The sequence below is a fragment of the Corythoichthys intestinalis genome, chromosome 14, assembly GCF_030265065.1.
Source record: "Corythoichthys intestinalis isolate RoL2023-P3 chromosome 14, ASM3026506v1, whole genome shotgun sequence".
Classification (NCBI taxonomy): Eukaryota; Metazoa; Chordata; class Actinopteri; order Syngnathiformes; family Syngnathidae; genus Corythoichthys; species Corythoichthys intestinalis.
Window position 1 is genome coordinate 2,920,160 of NC_080408.1, and position 21,424 is coordinate 2,941,583.

At 41.3% G+C, this 21,424-nt stretch overlaps 2 protein-coding genes across 4 annotated transcripts in view; one reads left to right on the forward strand and one right to left on the reverse strand.

The window, feature by feature from the left end:
* The window catches only part of LOC130929558 (cadherin-6-like), a 127,502-nt gene that overhangs the window by 50,218 nt on the left and 55,860 nt on the right, over positions 1-21,424 (forward strand). The window lies entirely within an intron of this gene.
* LOC130929556 (cadherin-12-like) overlaps positions 6,991-21,424 on the reverse strand; it is a 36,604-nt gene continuing 22,170 nt past the window's right edge. For all 3 annotated transcript variants that reach the window (XM_057856788.1, XM_057856787.1, XM_057856790.1), the window contains 5 exons: positions 16,817-16,953; positions 13,598-13,719; positions 12,033-12,147; positions 9,635-9,886; positions 6,991-9,516 (listed from right to left, as the gene is read on the reverse strand). In XM_057856788.1, coding sequence (XP_057712771.1) covers positions 8,918-9,516; positions 9,635-9,886; positions 12,033-12,147; positions 13,598-13,719; positions 16,817-16,953 — 1,225 coding nt within the window. In that variant the 3' untranslated portion in view covers positions 6,991-8,917. The remainder of the gene's footprint in view (positions 9,517-9,634; positions 9,887-12,032; positions 12,148-13,597; positions 13,720-16,816; positions 16,954-21,424) is intronic.

A 21,424-nucleotide genomic window follows, 5' to 3' on the forward strand; every position in this document is an offset into this window, starting at 1 on the left:
TACATATTTATAATATATATGTGTATAGAAAATTAAAACATTTTGGGGTCAAAATAGAATGGATGTCTAGCGCTATTGATACTGTAGCAGCCAATGAATTCTAACATTTTTATTTTTTAATTATATTACATCCAAATATATATCTAGCCAAAATGGATTGGATGTCAATGTCAGCCAGAGAAATATACTTTTTAAATGATTACATTTATTATTTAAAAAATAATATAAAATATAAGTTGGGAAAAAAAATCCAAATCAATAACTTAATTATTTTAAAATCATATATCATTAAAAATTGAAATATTAAAATGTTTTATTTTGAAATATTTTTTTCCCAGTCAAAATCTATTTGGATCTCGGCAAATTAGAGGAAAAAGGTGAAATGTTGTCTATCATGGAATCATTCTTTCATCAAAGGAGCTAATTTGGCCAAAGTGACCTCACTCCTGTCATCTGCTCAAGTTAACATGAGTTCACACTCTAGTAACCTGGAGTGTCCTTCCCCCTTTTAGGTCACTAACGGCTAAGTGAAATGTGCCTTTTTGCATTCTTCACACGTGACAAATTGCTTTATTGTCATTGCCAACTCCAACCATTGGAGCACTGCTCCTGTAAATTTTTTAATGATGAAACAGTAAGTCCACTAGATCGTGGTCTACATTTCTCCTCGTAAAAGTAAAAGACATTTTGGGATGACTCGCTGTCGAGCTTTTTTTTTTTTTTTGTCAGCGGCATAGTCATGTCGATACGTTGCAAAACCATCAGCAGTTCATCATCATTCTTTCTCTTTCTCTTCATTTCTGTGTGTAGTGCAGTGCTTCTCAATTATTGTCTGTTACGTCCCCCCCCGAAGACGTAAACGTTCCGCGCCCCCCAACTCTCTGCCACCACTGAAAACATACTGTAGTATCCTTTGTATATAAAATTCTTATTATTATAAGTACAACTCTGCATAATATTGTGTTCTTTTTAATATTAAAGAAAAAAGTAGCATAGATCAACTTATAATAAAGGGTAAAAAAAAAAAAAAAAAAAAAACATCCATTCTGTAAAAATACACTCAAAAGACATTTTTTGGGCCGTGTGATGCTGAAAAATAAAATTGAATAAAATCAATAAATAATAATACATTCAAATTGATTAGCAACATTTACTCATTAGGACAATATATCGAACAATTTGACCGAAAAAACAAAAATTAATACAACAACAGGACAGTGTCATTGGACAGAGGGACAGTTTTCATTTTTGATGAAGGCAGTATCAGCTCCTTTGCTATGGTGTGGGGTTATTTTGCACTGAGCAGCTTGGTATGCCACCTTATATGATGCTGATAGTGCTCGCTGGTTTACTGATGTAACACTAACAAAGCGGGAGGATTGTTGGCAATATTTGGCAATCGCTGAAAAAAAAAATCCTGCTGTCCGCTGCAAAAGTAAACAGTCTGGTCTTTCCTTGTCCCCCACTGTCCTAAAAGTCAAAGCCAAAAGCTATACACTACATATGCTTCGTCATATTTCCTTGTCTAAGCTTTTCATATCTCCAGAGCTCTTTGCTGTGTGCTCGTTTTATTCAAAAATACTGCGCACACGCTGAAAATGAGAGTGGCACTGCCACCCACTGAGTGGATGTGCACTTATTTTTACACTTTATTCTATTCTGATAAAAATGTATGTTCCCCAAGGTCACATGCGCCACCCCCAGCATCGTGCTGGGCCCCCCTGGGGGGGCCCGCCCCACTATTTGAGAAGTACTGGTGTAGTGAAAGCCATTTTTTCCCCATGTATAGAATATATCTCCGAGTATCAACATGAACAATGTTTAACCCCTATATACAGCAAGTGACTCATTTTGGTCTTTTTTTTTTTGTTTGTTTGTTGGCAAAACGTACCCTTTGTGGCAATAAAGGAGGCCAAACGTTTTCTGTAACTCGTCACAAGCTTTTCACACACTGTTGCTGGTATTTTGGCCCATTCCTCCATGCAGATCTCCTCTTGAGCAGTGATGTTTTGGGGCTGTCATTGGGCAACACAGACTTTCAACTCCCTCCACAAATTTTCTATGGGGTTGTGATCTGGAGACTGGCTAGGCTACTCCAGGACCTTAAGATGCTTCTTACGAGGCCACTCCTTTGTTGCCCTGGCTGTGTGTTTGGGATCATTGTCATGCTGAAAGACCCAGCCACATCTCATCTTCAATGCCCTTGCTGATGGAAGGAGATTTTCACTCAAAATCTCTCGATACATGGCCCCATTCATTCTTTCCTTTACACAGATCAGTCGTCCAGGTCCCTTTGCAGAAAAACAGCCCCAAAGCATGATGTTTCCACCCCCATGCTTCACAGTGGGTATGGTGCAATTCAGTATTCTTTCTCCTCCAAACAGGAGAACCTGTGTTTCTACCAAAAAGTTCTATTTTGGTTTCATCTGACAATAACGCATTCTCCCAGTCGTCTTCTGGATCATCCAAATGCTCTCTAGCAAACCGCAGACGGGCCTAGACGTGTACTTTCTTCAGCAGGGGGACACGTCTGGCAGTGCAGGATTTGAGTCCCTGGCGGCGCATTGTGTTACTGATAGTAGCCTTTGTTACTGTGGCCCCAGCTCTCTGTAGGTCATTCACTAGGTCCCCTCGTGTGGTTCTGGGATTTTTGCTCACCGTTCTTGTTATCATTTTAATGCCACGGGGTGAGGAGGGAGTTGAAAGTCCGTGTTGCCCAACGACAGCCCCAAAACATCACTGCTCTAGAGGAGATCTCCATGGAGGAATGGGCCAAAATTCCTGCAACAGTTTGTGAAGATTGTGAAGAGTTACAGAAAACGTTTGGCCTCAGTTATTGCCAGCAAAGGGTACATATTAAAGTATTGAGATGAACTTTTGGTATTGACCAAATAATTTTTTTCCACCATGATTTGCAAATAAATTCTTTAAAAATCAAACAATGTGATTTTCTGTTTTTTTCCACATTCTGTCTCTCATGGTTGAGGTCTCTCTAATATTTTCAAGTGGGAGAATTTGGAGGTTGACTAAATACTTATTTGTCCCACTGTATACGTGTGTTTGTGGGTATACAAATATATGTGTGTGAGAGGGGTGTATGTATTTTTAACAATTTATTTTTTATTTTTTTAATATATATATATATTAGGGCTGTCAAAATTATCGCATTAACGGGCACTAATTATTTTTTTGAATTAATCAAGTTAAAATATTTGATGCAATTAACGCACATGCCCCGCTCAAACAGATTAAAATGACAGCACAGTGTAACGTCAGCTTGTTAATTGTTTCTTGGTGTTTGGCGCCCTCTGCTGGCACTTGGGTCCAACTGATGTGTTACACCATGAGTGAGCATGGTATAATTATTGACATCATCAATGGCGAGCTACTAGTTTATTTTTTTGATTGAAAATTTTACAAATTTTAATAAAAACATTAAGAGGGGTTTTAATATAAAAATTTATATAACTTGTACTAACATTTATCGTTTAAGAACTACAAGTCTTTCTATCCATGGATCGCTTTAAGAGAATCTTGATAATGTTAACACCATCTTGTTGATTTATTGTTATAATTAACGTCTGGTGTCTAATCTTTCCATTCCAACAATAATTTACAGAAAAGTATGGCATATTTTATAGATGGTTTGAATTGCGATTAATTACGATTAATTAATTTTTCTGTTGCAATTAACTCGATTAAAATTTTTAATCGTTTGACAGCCCTAATATATATAGTTATGAATAAATACAAATATAAACTAGGGCAGTTCTCTTAGAGCAGACATGTCCAAAGTCCGGCCCGGGGGCCAAATGCGGCCCGTGGTCAAATATCATCCAGCCCCCAGCCTCTGTCATAAAATCAATAACTTCTGGCCCACATACAGACTTAATAAATTGGTCAGCAGTACTGCTACCAGCATATGAAGTATCTCACACACTAAATGCTGCTCCTAATTTACCCACGAAAAGGCAGCAGCACTCTAAGCAACATTCCGCCGTGTGACCCTTTACTCCCAATTTTCTAAAATGGCGACAATCAACAAAAAAAGAAAGTTGACTGCGATGGCTGGCGCTTCAAGGATAGGTGGAAATTGGACTATTTCTTCACTAAAGTACACAACAACTGTCTGACTCACTTGCAAAGAGACAGTCGCTATTTTTAAAGAGTTCAATGTGAGGCGATATTACCAAACAAGACACGCTGACATGTACGACAAGATTACAGGGAAGATACGTAGCGATTAGCGAGAAATTGAAGCAAGTTGAAGCTAGTTTAATTTCACAGCAGCAGTATTTCGCAAGAGCCCGAGAGTCGAAAGAGAACGCCACGAAGGCTAGTTGTGAGATTGTTGAAATTATAGATTTAAAAAAATAATAAAGCATATGTGACACACAGAATGGCTTGCTAAAATTTGCTTAAATATATTGCTCTACATAAAGGACGTCAGCCAAGGTCGGCCCCCCACATTTTTACCACACCAAATTTGGCCCTCTTTGCAAAAAGTTTGGACACCACTGTCTTAGAGAGTAGACCTCTGCTTAGGCAGCCCAATTCAATTTGGACCAATCGACTTATTTACCTCATAATGTAATCACCTCTCACCCTGTGAGATTAATTACGCTTAATAAATGTGATAAATCGCAGTCTGTATCATGACTAATTCAAAAGCAGTACAGTGGTACCTCTATTTACAAAATTAATTGGTTCTGGAAGTAGTTTCGTAACTTGAAAATTAGAAGTAAGGAGAGACAGTATTTCCATGTAAATGCCCTAATCCATTCCGAGCCCCCCAAAATTCAGACATAAATCTTTTATAATGCATTTTAAAAAATGCATCAAAAATACATGTTACAATTAGATTATTGCACACTAAACATAAAATAAGAGATGTGCATAAGGTTAAAAAAAAAAAACAAGAGATACAGTTGAGGTCCCTCTTAGATTCCAGGAATGCTAGGCAATATCCTGAAATATTTAATACCCTGAAATTTCTTTCGTAACAAGAGGCAATATTTTCCCATTGAGGTGTGTCAAACTGTATGTAGGGATGTTCGTAATTAGAGGTACCATTGTATTTAGCACAATTTTATTACGTTCAACGCCTAGTTAAAGTACTGTAATTAACACCGAGTTAACTCACCTAGCCTTTGTATTTACATAACAAATTACATCATAGCATACAATTCATTCAGGTTTAGCCATTATTAGCTATTATGATTTATTGACATGATCTACTTACTTTTTAAGAGTAATATTGAGATGTGACTTTTACTACATCGTATTTCAAACCAGGTGAAGAAAATCTTCCCCGCGGATGAATTTATTTATTTATTTATTTTTGCTGTAATGATCACCTGAACGCCCTCTTGTGTGTGCGATTTCACAGGTGTTATTACAGTTTATCAGGAGTTTCAAGGTCACGCTGCCTTAACAGCTGATTGTAGTGAATGTTTTTTTTGTTGTTTTTTTGTTTATTGCAGCTTGGTGACAATCATTCATCTCATCTCTCTTTGTTAAAGGACTCCAAGTGGTCAGATAACCCATATTTAAAAATGAGTCAAATTTCATTTTTGTGCCTATGAAAACCATTTTGGTAAACATTTTTAAGATTTGGAGTGAGGGCTTGATAACTTATTGACTTGGGAACATCCCTAAAATCAATATGGTGTGACCGCAGTGTCAAATCTGGAGATTAAATATGCTGCATGAACACAGACGGCAAAGGAATGTCCAAATTTTGGAAAAACTTGAAATCCTTTTTAAAATGTATATATTTTTAAGTCTTAAAGTGCCTATGACGGCAAAAGGCATATTTATTTCATATTTCACGCTGTATTTTATGCTCCTGAATGAAATGGATCGCTTGTATGTGAGTGGAAGAAATCAATATTTTTATTCTTTTTTTTTTTTTTTTAATCCCACGCCATGAAAATGAGTGACTTCCAGCCAGAGTCTGTATTGAGGAAGAAGGCGAATGTGACGTCAGCGGACTAATCATCTTCACAGTACAGCCATTATTATATTATGCAGAAAAACTGCAGATTCAACTGATTTTGTGGATTAAGTTGTTTATTTTTCACATCACGCCAGCCCAATGTGCTGCAGGCTTTTGTTGCTGCACCAGGGAGAGGTCCTGATCCTGTTCACCACAAAGAATGGGCAAAACAAGTCTGACAACTCTGGGACCATTGGACAGTAAAAGGAAGCGAGTAAGCTACAGTGGGGAAAATAAAAGTATTTAGTCAACCACTAATTGTGCAAATTATCCCACTTGAAAATATTAGAGAGGCCTGTAATTGTCAACATGGGTAAACCTCAACCATGAGAGACAGAATGTGGGAAAAAAAAACAGAAAATCACATTGTTTGATTTTTAAAGAATTTATTTGCAAATCATGGTGGAAAATAAATATTTGCTCAATACCAAAAGTTCATCTCAATACTTTGTTATGTACCCTTTGTTGGCAATAACCGAGGCCAAACGTTTTCTGTAACTCTTCACAAGCTTTTCACACACTGTTGCTGGTATTTTGGCCCATTCCTTCATGCAGATCTCCTCTAGAGCAGTGATGTTTTGGGGCTGTCGTTGGGCAACACGGACTTTCAACTCCCTCCTCACCCCGTGGTGTCAAAATAATAACAAGAACGGTGAGCAAAAACCCCAGTACCATACGGGGGGATCTAGTGAATGACCTAAAGAGATCTGAGACCACAGTAACAAAGGCTACTATCAGTAACACAATGCGCCGTCAGGGACTCAAATCCTGCACTGCCAGACGTGTCCCCCTGCTGAAGAAAGTACACGTCCAGGCCCGTCTGCAGTTCGCTAGACAGCATTTGGATGATCCAGAGGAGGACTGGGAGAATGTGTTATGGTCAGATGAAACCAAAATAGGACTTTTTGGTAGAAACACAGGTTCTCGTGTTTGGAGGAAAAAGAATACTGAATTGTATCCCAAGAACACCATACCCACTGTGAAGCATGGGGGTGGAAACATTATGCTTTGGGGCTGTTTTTCTGCAAAGGGACCAGGACGACTGATCTGTGTAAAGGAAAGAATGAATGGGGCCATGTATCGAGAGATTGTGAGTGAAAATCTCCTTCCATCAGCAAGGGCATTGAAGATGAGACGTGGCTGGGTCTTTCAACTTTTAGCATGACAATGATCCCAAACACACAGCCAGGGCAACAAAGGAGTGGCTTCGTAAGAAGCACTTTAAGGTCCTGGAGTAGCCGAACCAGTCTCCAGATCTCAACCCCATAGAAAATCTGTGGAGGGAGTTGAAAGACTATGTTGCTGTCGTACTGAATAAATGCATTTTTGATATTTTAGATTCCATTTAACACAAGATTGTTATTTGTCATGACCATACAATTTATTTCGCAATCGGGGAAAAATACTTCGATACAAAGAATATCCGGTTAAAAATTTGGAGTAGAGGGTAAAAACAATGTGGACATTTTACAGCATGCTATAGTCATCAGCCTCGTGTTTGTTGTCGTTCTGAATCTTCCTATTCCTCCAAATATGACCCAAACATATATGGCTGTATGGTAAAGGCTTCCTCGGGATCGACAATATCACTTGAAAGAACCAGAATCGCTGAAAAATGCTTCCTCCTCCATTGGGCTGAATTCTAAATCTGCTGAAATCGCTACTCCACGATGTCATCACCCAGATGGAGGCGCCAGAGCGCTATAATGACAAGAGGAGCTAAACGGCAAATTAAAAAGACTCATTTCTCATCAGCTCCGCTTTGTAAATATGATTTTAATTCCAATAATAATGCTATTTAAGAATTTTTTTTTTATCATGTCACAGGTACTTCAAGCTTTTTTAAGGTTATCAATAACAACTAGATACATTTTGAAATTTTTTTTTTTCCCGAAAAATCGCCGTTTACGGGCGAACAGAAACATTTGACGTTTGAAAAATTCCCTGTGTCACACGAAAATTCCGATTGTGCCGATAACTGAACGGTGCCGATCGGTTAAACGGTTCGGGCTGTGCAGCGCGATGTTTTTTTGTTTTTTTTTCATTAAAAATGAATAGGAATATTTTTGGCAAATTTCTGGGGAACCGTAAATGTTTTCTAAATTCTGTATACAACTTTTATGCCCCTCATCGTCCCAGAATTTTTGATGCCCAAATTGTGTAATTTGGTCAAAAATTGAAGGACTAGATACATTTTGAAACTTTCCTTTTTTCCAATTAAAAATGAATGGGCAAGTTTTTGTCAAATATCCGGGAAACCGTACATTTTTTCAAAAAATTTTCCTCTGTCACTTTTATTCCCCTCGCCGTTCCGGAATTATTGATGCCCAAATTGTGTGATTTGGTCAAAAATTGAAGGACTAGATACATTTTGAAACTTTCCTTTTTTCCAATTAAAAATGAATGGGCAAGTTTTTGTCAAATATCCGGGAAACCGTACATTTTTTCAAAAAATTTTCCTCTGTCACTTTTTCCCCTCGCCGTCCCGGAATTTTTTATGTCCAAATTGTGTGATTTGGTCAAAAATTGAAGGAGTAGATACACTTTAAAACTTCTCTTTTTTTCCCATTCAAAATGAATGGGCATGTTTTTGGCAATTTTTTTCCAAATTCTGTGCATAACTCTTATGCCCCTCACCGTCCTGGAATTTTTGATGCCCAAATTGTGTGATTTGGTCAAAAATTGGAGGACTCGATACATTTTGATTTTTTTTTTTCTCATTAAAAATGAATAGGCAAGTTTTTGTCAAATTTCCGGGGAACCGTATTTTTTTTCCAAATTCTGTATACAACTTTTATGCCTCTCACCATCACGGCATTTTTGATACAAATATTATCACTCCAGTTAACCCCTGACAGGGCACTCGTTAGCTGCCATCGTACATTCGTAAGCTTAAACAGACGTATATCCTAGTCCGCGTCAGCTTTCTTCCGACACAGTCGGAGCCTGCCTCCCAAAAATCCCAACTAGCGATTTTAACGACTGCCCCCACTCCCCAATAGAACTCAAATCTCCTAAATCGTCTATTCCCCACGATTCCGCGACAGAACAAAGCGAGCTAGCCGCGGAACCGTGATCTTCCGAGGTGAACGTGGTGAGCGAGTCGTAGGCCGATCGCACGTAACTCTTGCGATTCTCGCCCCCGCGCTCTTCGACGATCTCTCGGACGAATTCCGTTTTTCCTTGAGTTATCCTGTAACAGGGAAAATGCAACTGGCTGTCGGCAGGGGAGATGACGCTGGCGGTTTGCTGATGGATATCCGGTGTCTTGACTCGATCGTTACGAGTCCTCAGATGCGGCAAAACCCCGTGACCGTACTTGTTTTTGTCCTTGGAGTGGGTCGGGGCACCAACCGGGTGAGTGTTACACAGGGTGCCGATGTCAAAGGCGCGGGTGTCTTGCTCGCCACCACCCTCGTCGTCGTAATGAACCACGTTATCACGGATATCGTCTTTGGATGTCACGACAGTCTCTTTGTATCGACGGTGTCTTCGGTCGATGCAGACTACAGGAATAACTGAGGTGGAAAGATCACAGGATTCTGGATCAAACATTAGAAAATCATAGCTCCCAGATGTCAAACATCACGCATCAATCAATTAGTAGATAGAACAACCTTGTGTGGTTCTGCTTACCGATTAACAGGACTACACACAGCAAAATGGCTATTGCAGTTCCGGTGCTGAGACCCATGGGCATGTAGACGGCTTCTGGGGAACAAGTTAGCAGCAAGCCTTCTGTCCCACACCAGCACACTCGGATTGTGAGGGTGGACGTGCTGCTCCGGACAGGGTAACCGCTGTCCTCCACTACGACGGGTAGAAGATACAAGTCTCGTGTCCCGCGCTGGATTCCAGAGCGTCGTGTCACGATGCCGGCTGTATTGTCTAAAGAACAAGGCAAGACAACAACAAAAATCATCAACGTTAGCACTTAAGGACCTCGAAACAGCTATTTCTGCTTTACATTGAAGTCCTAACTGCACATAAGTGAGGTGAACAGAACACGTTTCATCTAGGGCTGTCAAAATGATTGCGTTAACGGGCGGTAATTCATTTTTTTAAATTAATCACGTTAAAATATTTTAGGTAATTAACGCACATGCCCCCCTCAAACAGATTAAAATGACAACACAGTGTAATGCCAACTTGTTACTTGTGTTTTTTGGAGTTTCGCTGCCCTCTGCTGGCGCTTGGGTGCGATTGATTTTATGGTCTTAAAGTGCATGTGACACGAAAAAGCATGTTTATTTCATAATACACGCAGTGTTTTATGCTACTGAATGATATGGACCGCTTGGATGTGTGTGGAAGCGATCGCTAGATTTATTTAGTTTTTTGAATCCCGCGCCATGAAAATGAGTGACTTCCGGCTTCGGTCTCGCATTGAGGAAGTGGGCGCTGTGACGTGTACGGGTGAAGGCGTCCTCTTCACTAAACAGCCGTACTGTTGTATATGAGGACTAAGGATTCAGCTGATTTTGCGGATTAATACGTTTATTTTTCGCATCACGCCAGCCAAACGGCTGCAGAAAAATCTTGCTTTATGAGGGACAGGCGTGTGCACCTTTTTGGAGTTTCAAAAGGTTCCCATTCATCGTGGATATTGGCCAAAACAAGCCCTACTACTATGGGACCATTGGACTTACGAGGAAGTGAGTAAACATCTTGTTTTGTATTATGTCAAATATGAATACAGCGATTACAAAGTAAACACTACAAACTTTCTTTAAATAAAGGGCTACTTACGTTTGATGATTGATAGGCATATAAAAAGCTCTCCTCGTGCACATTAGCTGCACGTTAGCTGCACAACAACTGCAGCCGCCCTCCTCCGGGGAACGAACTGTAAATTGCTCTCCGCCGGGCGGTTTGCCGATCCACAAAGACAATCGACAACCCAGCCGTCATGTCAAATAATCCGGGCTAGTTATGTGTGATTTTCCGCTTCGAAGACTTTGAAACATCACTCGGTTCGGGTTAGCATGTCGGCTAGCTGTCACGCCTCTTGGTTTGTTTACATTCTCCGAAGCCGGGGAAGGGAAATGACATATGTCCGATTTAGGTGTCATAAAATATCGTTCGGGAGGTGCGACAGTAAAGGTGAAGTTGACAGTTTTGACCATTATGGAGTAATTTTGCCATGTCGTCCTGAATAAGTGCATTTTATTATTTCATATTCCATTTAGCACAAGACTGTTATTTGTCATGATCATGCCATTTATTTAGCTATTGGGGAAAAATACTTGGATAAAAAGAATATCCTGTAAAATACTGGAGTAGGGAGACTAAAACAATGACATTTTGCGTCTCTCTTCGTCGCGTTTTCCTCGTTCTGAATAATTCCCCCTCAATGGGCTGAGTAGTAAAACCGATGAGCCCAGTCACCCGCTGACGTCATCCACCTGTTGGGGACGCTAGAGCCCTATAATGGTAGGCGTGCTAACTGGCAGTTTAAAAGACTAATTTCTCGTCATCTGTGCTTTGCTAAATTGTTGTATATAGTTGAATCGTCTCAAAATCTGATTCTAATTCACATAATAATGCTATTTAAGACTTTTTTTCTCCTGTCGTATGCGCTTCAAGCACACATGAGCATTGTGTAATTATTGACATCAACAACGGCGGGCTACTAGTTTATTTTTTGATTGAAATTTTTACAAATGTTATTAAAACGAAAACACTAAGAGGGGTTTTAATATAAAATTTCTATAACTTGTACTGACATTTATCTTTTAAGAACTACAAGTCTTTCTATCCATGGATCGCTTTAACAGAATGTCAATAATGTTAATGCCATCTTGTTGATTTATTGTTATAATAAACAAATACAGTACTTATGTACCGTATGTTGAATGTATGTATCCATCTTGTGTCTTATCTTTCCATTCCAACAATAATTTACAGAAAAATATGGCATATTTTAGAGATGGTTTGAATTGCGATTAATTACGATTAATTAATTTTTAAGCTGTAATTAACTCGATTAAAAATTTTAATCGTTTGACAGCCCTAGTTTCAACCCATTTCTTACTTCCATAATCTCGAACAGTGAACATTCTGTTGTGAAGATCCTTAGGAGTCTTGAAGAAAAACCTCTGACTGATAGGCGGAAGGTCCAAGTCCACAGCACTGACCATCTGAATCACCTGTTTACCAGAGATGACATACGTAGCACATGATTAGTTGGGGAAGATTTGTTTTCATTTTTACGTGGCTAGTAAACCAATGTTGTGAAAGGGCCTCGGTCCCTCCTTCCTGAAACCAGGTACGCCTTGGGCAGGTGTGCATGTTTTCAGCTGATTGCAGGTTGGACATCAGACGGATACGGGGGCCAGAGGTGCGTGCAATCTCCATCAGGCACCTTTAAAAGCAAGTGGACGCACCACCTCGTCGCCCGATCAACTTATCTGGTTTCACCATTAGTTGACCTGTCCGACGGGAGCGTCTTTCGCCTGCCCATCCAATTCACTAGACACCTTACAGAATCACAACCATCGTGCTATTTTGTGTCCTCTCAACACAGAGGAGTAGTGGCTTGACACTGAATCCCTCCCAGATGACCGAGCTTCTCACCCTATCTCCAAGGGAGGGCCCGAACACCCTGCGGAGGAAACTCATTTCTGCCGCTTGTATCCGGGATCTTGTTCTTTCGGTCACGACCCACAGCTCGTAACCATAGGTGAGGGGAGGAATGTAGATCGATTGGTAAATCGAGAACTTCGGCTCAGATCCTTCATCACCACTACGGACCGGTGCAGTCCGCATCACTGCAGACGCTACATCGATCCGCCTGTCGATCTCCCGCTCCCTACTACCCTCTCTGGTGAACAAGACCCCAAGATACTTGAACTCTACCACTTGGGGCAGGATCTCATCCCCGACCCGGAGAGAGCACACCACCCTTTACGGACTGAGGACCATGGTCTCAGATTTGGAGGTGCTGATTTTCATCCTGACAGCTTCACACTCGGGTGCGAATCGTTCCAGTGAGAGTTGGAGGTCACGGCTTGATAAGCCCAACAGCACTACATAATCTGCAAAAAAGCAGAGAAGCAATAATGAGGCCACCAAACCGTAACCCCCAACGCTTCGGCTGCGCCTGGAAATTCTGTCCATAAAAATTATGAACAGAATCTGTGACAAAGGACAGCTTTGGCGGAGTCCAACCCTCACTGGGAACGGATTCGACTTACTGACGGCAATACAGACCAAACTCTGACACCGGTCGTACTTGGACCTTATCAAGGGGCTCGGTACCCCGTACTCCCGGAGCACCCCCTTCAGGACTCCCTGAGGCACACAGGCCTTCTCCAAATCCACAAAACACATGTAGACTGGTTGGGCGAACTCCCATGCACCCTCAAGGACCCTGCCAAGAGTGTAGAGCTGGTCCACTGTGCAACGGCCAGGACGAAAACCACACTGCTCCTCCTGAATCCGAGATCCGACTTCCCGACGAACCCTCCTTTCCAGCACACCTGAATAGGCTTTACCAGGGAGGCTGAGGAGTGTGATTCCCCCATAAGAATTATTTGCTCAAAAGGCATTTTGACACCCCATGATGAAAAGCAGAGCTCAATATACCAGTCAATTTACCTGTCCAGCTTTGGACGTCTCGCACACAAATGTATCTGTCTGAAATTCCAGTTTAGGGGGGAACTCATTCACATCCAGGACGTTGACCGTCACCAACACTTTGGTAGATAGCAAAGGATTTACTGAAAAAGGGCAAAATAAAGCAATGAGTATACATGTGATTCAATGATTCATAACCCCTATTACAGGTAGTCCCTGGGTTACGACCAGGGGCGGAGCTAGAGGGGAGGCCGGGGTAGCACTGGACCCCCCTGAAATCTGATTGGACCCCCCAGGTGCCACCCCAGGTGATTGACATATCGCGGCACCGACTGCTAAGTCCTTCCTGTACAGTAGTTGGCGCTATGTACCACAAAGCGTTGCAATCCGCTTTCATTAGGAGAAGAAGAATTGCCACTGAAACAGAGGAAGATTTGAGTCTGATTTGAGTCGGTCATCGTTGACACTGTGAACTTGACAGAAGATGACAACAAAGAAAGAGACGAATGATACCCTTCACGGACACTGAAATCCTCGTCGTAAAGTAAGTTATATGCTGGTGTGCTAATGAGTCAATGTTTAAAATAACTTGTAGGTAGGAGATTTGTTGTTGTTTTCGCTACTAGCAGAGAGCCACGGCATCAAGCAAACGTTAACGTTATATCCCATGGCGTCTAGCTTCCAAGTAGAGCCTAGATCTTGAGCCCGTAGAGCCTAGATTTTGAGCCCGAACCCGAACCGACCCGAATAGAGCAGCAACAGGTGAAAAGCAAACTAAAGACGGGGGGATTGAAAAGGCAAGAATCCACGAGTGGTGTGTGGAAAGGATTTCAACTGATAGTGGAAGATGCTACATAAAACTGTGTCGGCCTTGCCGAATGCAACAAATGTGGCGCTTTGCTCTCGTACGAGAGCAGAAAGACTGGCACCTTGACGCTGAGCAGGCATTTTAAAAATTGTACTGGCGTAAAAGGTATTTGTCAAACATCGTTATTATCATTTGTTTCGGGGGCTGCACCTCTTTGTGCTAAGCAGGACATCGTGGAGTTCGTGCATGGTGTTCCTTAAAATGTACTTATTTATTTTGTTTCAGTGCTCCTTAAGGCAGGTTCTTCTTTTGTGTGTTCTGATGCGAGTCATTAAATTAAAGAATGTTATTTAAAAGTATTTTAGTTTATTTTTGTATATGCCGCTGTTCCTCTCCTTGTTAGAGAGGCGCGTAGTGAGCACAATATCCCACACAGAAATATATTTAACAAACCTTTCCAGCGTTATTTCGTTGTGTAAATGAATTTATAATGATCATCAAAATAGGTAGACTATTTAAACATAAAGAAAACTTGCGTTTTTTTCTGCCAACTCGAAGAAATTAAAATAAATGTGCATTGCATTTTGCCATGGAAATGACGCATGAATTATCCACATGATAGAACAGACACACAAATGTAAAAGATAAAATATAAGATATAAATGTATATTAAGTATGCATCTTACAGTATTGTTTAACTGGGAAAATTTGTTACAAAAGACAGGCTTTAATTTGTTATCATGCACATTGCAACCACGCATCGCATCCTCCTCCTGAGTCCTCACAAATAAAACATACATTTTTGGGGGGGGGGTTACGGGCTCGAGCCTACAAATAAAACGTAAAATTTCGGGGTGGTTTCGGGCTCGGGCATACAAATAAAAATACTTTGTGAAACGTTTTGCGACTTCTCACAATAACCGAAGATTATGCTTTTCTGAACGTTCTGCATTGTTAATAAAATGCAAATTAAATATACATAAATCTCATCTCCTTTGTGCTTAGTATGTACATTTCAACATTTGACACTCCGATTGCAATTGATAAGTCAAGAAACAAATGCATTGTTATAGTCTGTGGACCCCCTGAAATAGCCTCGGCCACCCCCTGGCCACCCCAAGGATAAAAGTCTAGCTCCGCCACTGGTTACGACATGCCCGATTTATGTGATTTCGATTTTACAATACGAGTCTTTTTTTGTCTTTTCTTTCTATTTTGTCTCAAGCAATTTTTTTTTTTTAAATGTTGACTTTGTTCTGGCGCAGGAAACAGAGTTGATAGTACTTCTGCACACTAGCACATGTACACACGAAGAAGAGAGAGGGGACAGACAACAGCTGCAAGCTTGCGCACACATTTGTTGCTTGTTAAGCATCCATAACTTTATATAACACCTTTTGCACTGTTTACATTGGCGAGTTTTTTGTTTTTAATGATGAACGAACGCTAACTGATACATGCTAATCGTTTGTGTGGATCGTTTTTGCTGTATTAGCAGCTAGTTATAAATTTAAATTTGAATTGCCGTTATTGAAGATGAAACTGAGTTAATTTCATTTTTATTTTAGTTTTATTCTGCAAGTGTTGATGTCATGAGCAGCTGAATAAAGTGAATAAGATAACCACGCGGAATACTAACATCTTCATTTCAGGGATTAGCTCGCTGTCTAGCTAGGACTTAGGTCTAACATCTTGGCGAGGACAGTACAATGACATATAATTAGGGTTGGGCATCGAGCATCAAAGGGAACCGTTTCTAACACTCCGATGCTCCCGGAATCGTTCAAATTTTTAAATTTCTATTCCGTGTTTCGATGCCCTGACCGCCGAGCGGAAAAAAATTTCTCGAGTTCAAAGACTGATATTTATATACAAGTTAAAATTAGCCCTGGAGAAGTCCATATAATTAAAAAATCATTGAGAAGTAAAAACTTTAATAAAAACCATGCAATTTTTTTTTACCCTGCCTCTTAAAAGAATCTGAATTGAGAATCGTTCGGAACCGGAATCGTTCAGTTTCAAACGATGCCCAACCCTATGTATAATATATGTTTTTGGATAGTTATTTTGAGATTTATCGGGTATTTCAGGGGTACTTACAAGGGTGAATCCCGACTTACGTGGTAATTACGTTACATCGCCAGCGTCGGAAGGGAACTTTTTCTTACCCTTGTGGCCTACCTGTATATTGCGAAGTAGCGTACATTTGAAATGATCTTGAATACAAGCACAGAGCGAATATGTATTTTAACCCTTTGTAAGGGCCTTGACTAGTTTTAGTATTTAAAAAAAAAAAACAACAACAACATAAAACCTAATAAAGACATGGTATCCACAATCCGTCAATACTGGTTAGCCAATGAGTTCAATGCCTTATAAAGAAATGCACAAAAATAAAACCAGAGCTCACCCAAGTGTTAATGACTACTCACAGACTTTGACCGCTACTACGGTGATATTGTGCTCAGATGTTTCTTCTCTGTCCAAGAATTCATTCAAGAAAATGGTGCCATCTATAGTGTCAATGTCAAAATAGCTGTCATAATCTTGGTGCCATTCCAGTGAATACCTGCAGAAACGGCAGAAAAAATAAGTTAAGCATCTCGTATTACTGGATACAAGTCTTTCAAATTTTTATGTGAATGATCTGGCCCAGCATTCTCTGTTCAATCAATCAATCAATCCCACTAAGTCATCCAGGTTCTGAAGCAGTAAAACAACCCCAGACCATTGTGTTTGACGGTTTCTTACATCTAACCAAAAAAGTTCTATACCACCTTACAAGTTCTGTGTTTTTCAGACTATATGTTGCTCCGGAGTATAACTTGCATGTGCCCAAAAATGCATAAAGACGAACAAAAAAAAACTGTCACACCGAAGTATAAATTGCATTTTTATGGGGATTTTTTGATTAACTACCTCTACCCTCGGTAATGGCTCCGCAACAAATGAGCTATCAATCTTTGTGGTTGGAACGAACCAAAAAGAACAGTCACAACAAACAGTTGCCACAATAAAAAAACCAGAATAAAACAACAGATTGACTAGGTGACTAGGGGTGTATCATGGTCCTAGCATGCATTGCGGTGCTAGGGATGTAAATAACATTCAAAGTTAATGTAATTATTTCTTCAGTTACTGTTCCAGTTGTTTCATTACTTGCTAGTTATGCTATTTAGTTATAGTAGTTATGATGTCCTAGGGCACCGGTGTCAAACCGGTCCTCAAAGGGCCGCTACAACATCGCGTGAACATCGGGGACAGAGCCTCTGGATTGGCAGACCGAGGCAAAATCTCGGACATGGGAGGAGTTTGGCGAGGCCATGGATAACAACTTCCGGACGGCTTAGAGGAAATTTTGGTCCACCATCCGTCATTTGAGGAGAGGAAAGCAGTGCACCATTAACACTGTGTATAGTGGAGATGGGTTACTGCTGACCTCGACTCGGGACGTCGTTAGTCGATGGGGAGAATACTTCGAAGACCTCTTCAATTCCACCGACACGCCTTCTTTTGAGCATGCAGAATCCGGGGACTCCGAGCTGGGCTCTCTTATCTCTGGGGTCGAAGTCACTGAGGTAGTTGGAAAGCTCCTCGGTGGCAAGGAGTTCCTAAAGGTTTTGGATGTTGTGGGGCTGTCTTGGCTAACATGCCTCCACAACATCATGTGGACATCGAGGACAGTGCCTCTGGATTGCCAGACCGGGTGGTGGTCCCCCTTTTTAAGAAAGGGGACAGGAGAGTGTGTTCCAGTTAAAGAGGGATCGCACTCCTCAGCCTTCCCGGTAAAGTCTATTCAGAGGTGCTGGGTAGGAGGGTCAGTCGGGAAGTTGAATCTCAGATTCAGGAGGAGCAGTGTAGTTTTCATCTCGGCCGTGGAAAAGTGGACCAGCTCTACACCCTTGGCAGGGTCCTCGAGGGTGCATGGGAGTTCGCCCAACCGGTTGTGGATGGATTTGGAGAAGGCGTTCGACCATATCCGTTGGGGAGTCATGTAGGGGGTGCTTAGGCAGTACATGGTACCGATCTCCTTTGTAAGGGCTGTTCAGTCCCAGAGTTTGCTCCACATTGCCGACAGCAAGTCAAAATCGTTCCCAGTGAGGGTTGGACTCCAAAATTCAATATTCAAAAACAATGTTAACAGACAGGAGAGGTGTTCCGGGCATGTCCCACAGGCGGGAGGCCCCGGGGACGACCCAGGACACTCTGGACAGTCAATGTCTCTCGGTTGGCTTGGGAACACCTTGAGATCCCACCAGAGGAGCTAGTTGAAGTGGCTGGGGAGAGGGAAGTCTGGGCTTCTCTGCCAAAGCTGCTGTCCCCGCGACCTGACCCCGGATTAAGCGGATGGATGGAGAACTTTTTTTTTTTTAGATGCATAATGCGACCTTAATAGAGAGGGGTGCTTCGGCCAATCGTGCTCAGTCTGCTGGGGAGCTCCTTTGGTTTCCACAAAAAAAAAAAAAATCTGCGGTAAAAAAACAGATTTGATATCACACCACCCTGCTAGCCTCCCTAACTCACTCCAGAAGTTCAGTGAGGATCTCTGAATGATCCAATGTTGTCCTAAATGACCGATGATGATAAATAGAATCCACCTGTGTGTAAGCAAGTCTCCGTATAAATGCACCTGCTCTGTGATAGTCTCAGGGTTCTGTTTAAAGTGCAGAGAGCATTATGAAAACCAAGGAACACACCAGGCAGGTCCGAGATACTGTTGTGGAGAAGTTTAAAGCCGGATTTGGATACAAAAAGATTTCCCAAGCTTTAAACATCTCAAGGAGCACTGTTGCAAGCCATCATATTGAAATGGAAGGAGCATCAGACCACTGCAAATCTACCAAGACCCGGCCGTCCTTCCAAACTTTCTTCTCAAACAAGGAGAAAACTGATCAGAGATGCAGCCAAGAGGCCCATGATCACTCTGGATGAACTGCAGAGATCTACAGCTGAGGTGGGAGAGTCTGTCCATAGGACAACAATCAGTCGTACACTGCACAAATATGGCCTTTATGGAAGACTGGCAAGAAGAAAGCCATTTCTCAAAGATATCCATAAAAAGTCTCGTTTAAAGTTTGCCACAAGCCACCTGGGAGACACACCAAACATGTGGAAGAAGGTGCTCTGGTCAGATGAAACCAAAATTGAACTTTTTGGCCACAATGCAAAACGATATGTTTGGCGTAAAAGCAACACAGCTCATCACCCTGAACACACCATCCCCACTTTCAAACATGGTGGTGGCAGCATCATGGTTTGGGCCTGCTTTTCTTCAGCAGGGACAGGGAAGATGGTTAAAATTGACGGGAAGATGGATGCAGCCAAATACAGGAACATTCTGGAAGAAAACCTGTTGGTATCTGCACAAGACCTGAGACTGGGACGGAGATTTATCTTCCAACAGGACAATGATCCAAAACATAAAGCCAAATCTACAATGGAATGGTTCAAAAATAAACGTATCCAGGTGTTAGAATGGCCAAGTCAAAGTCCAGACCTGAATCCAATGGAGAATCTGTGGAAAGAGCTGAAGACTGCTGTTCACAAACACTCTCCATCCAACCTCACTGAGCTGGAGCTGTTTTGCAAGGAAGAATGGGCAAGAATGTCAGTCTCTCTATGTGCAAAACTGATAGAAACATACCCCAAGCGACTTGCAGCTGTAATTGGAGCAAAAGGTGGCGCTACAAAGTATTAACGCAAGGGGGCCGAATAATACTGCACGCCCCACTTTTCAGTTTTTTATTTGTTAAAAAAGTTTAAATTATCCAATAAATTTTGTTCCACTTCACGATTGTGTCCCACTTGTTGTTGATTCTTGACAAAAAATTAAAATTGTATATCTTTATGTTTGAAGCCTGAAATGTGGCGAAAGGTTGCAAGGTTCAAGGGGGCCGAATACTTTTGCAAGGCACTGTATATACAATGTCAAGTCGTAAACAGTGACTGTAACTGAGGAGTTCTGCAGTTCTTTAGATGAACTTCATTTGTTACCTCAGAGATGAGTCATCGCTGTGGGACATTTGGGTAGGACGGCCAATTCTGGGAAGTTTGACAACTATTGCATCTTTTCTCCATTGTGGATATTGACTCTCAGCAAGGAGTCCTTGGAGCTTTGGAAGCAGCTTTGGAACCCTTTTCAGACCTCACAGATGTCAATTACAGTACTTTAGCTCCCATTTCTGGTGAATTTCATTGGATCATAACATTTTGTTGCAGCTTCTTGGGACACGTTTTTTTTTTCACAACACTGTAACTTCCCTCTCCATCATTTCTCGACAAGATGTCAGTTTTTCCAGCTTACTTCCCAGATAGCAGACCGACATGTTGATATCAAGTCACTTCCTTTGATTTGGGGAAAATTCGGGGGACACGTTCTGTTGCATGATTGTCAATGGCATCGACTTACGTAGGTGCTAGTTCAATGTCAGTTTGTTGTAATGCTAAGTTTTTGGTAAAAAATCACAACCACACAGATTTTTCTGCCATTGAAAATGAATGGGGAATTAGAACGTACATGCCCGTCAATGGCATGGACGTGCATGGCTGTCAATGGCATCGACTTACTTGGGCGCCAGTTGAATGTCAATGGGCTGTCATTGGATATGGTCAAAAATCCCAAGGACCTATGTTTTCCTGCCATTGAAAATGAATGGGAAATTAGGACGTACATTGCTGTCAATGACATCTCGTTAGAAATGAATGGGACAGTTTTTGGAAATTTTTTGGAGAATCCTAAGATTTTGGCAAATTCTCTATACAACTTTTATGTCCCTTACTGTCCTGGATTTTTTTTATCTGCAAATTATGTGATTTAGCCAAAATTGTAGGACTAGACAGTTTGAATTTTTTTTTTTTTTTTTTTAATCTGCGCTTACAGGCGAAAATAAATGTAACGGGCTGGAACGCGAATCCGTGCGCCGCGACGAAGCTAGTCAGCAGGCAAGGACGTTAACCACTGCGCCAATAAAGCTTGAGCCGACGGCACAGCCGCTAGCGTCCTTACATGAAGGAATCGGCGGGGAGGTTTCCACATTCCA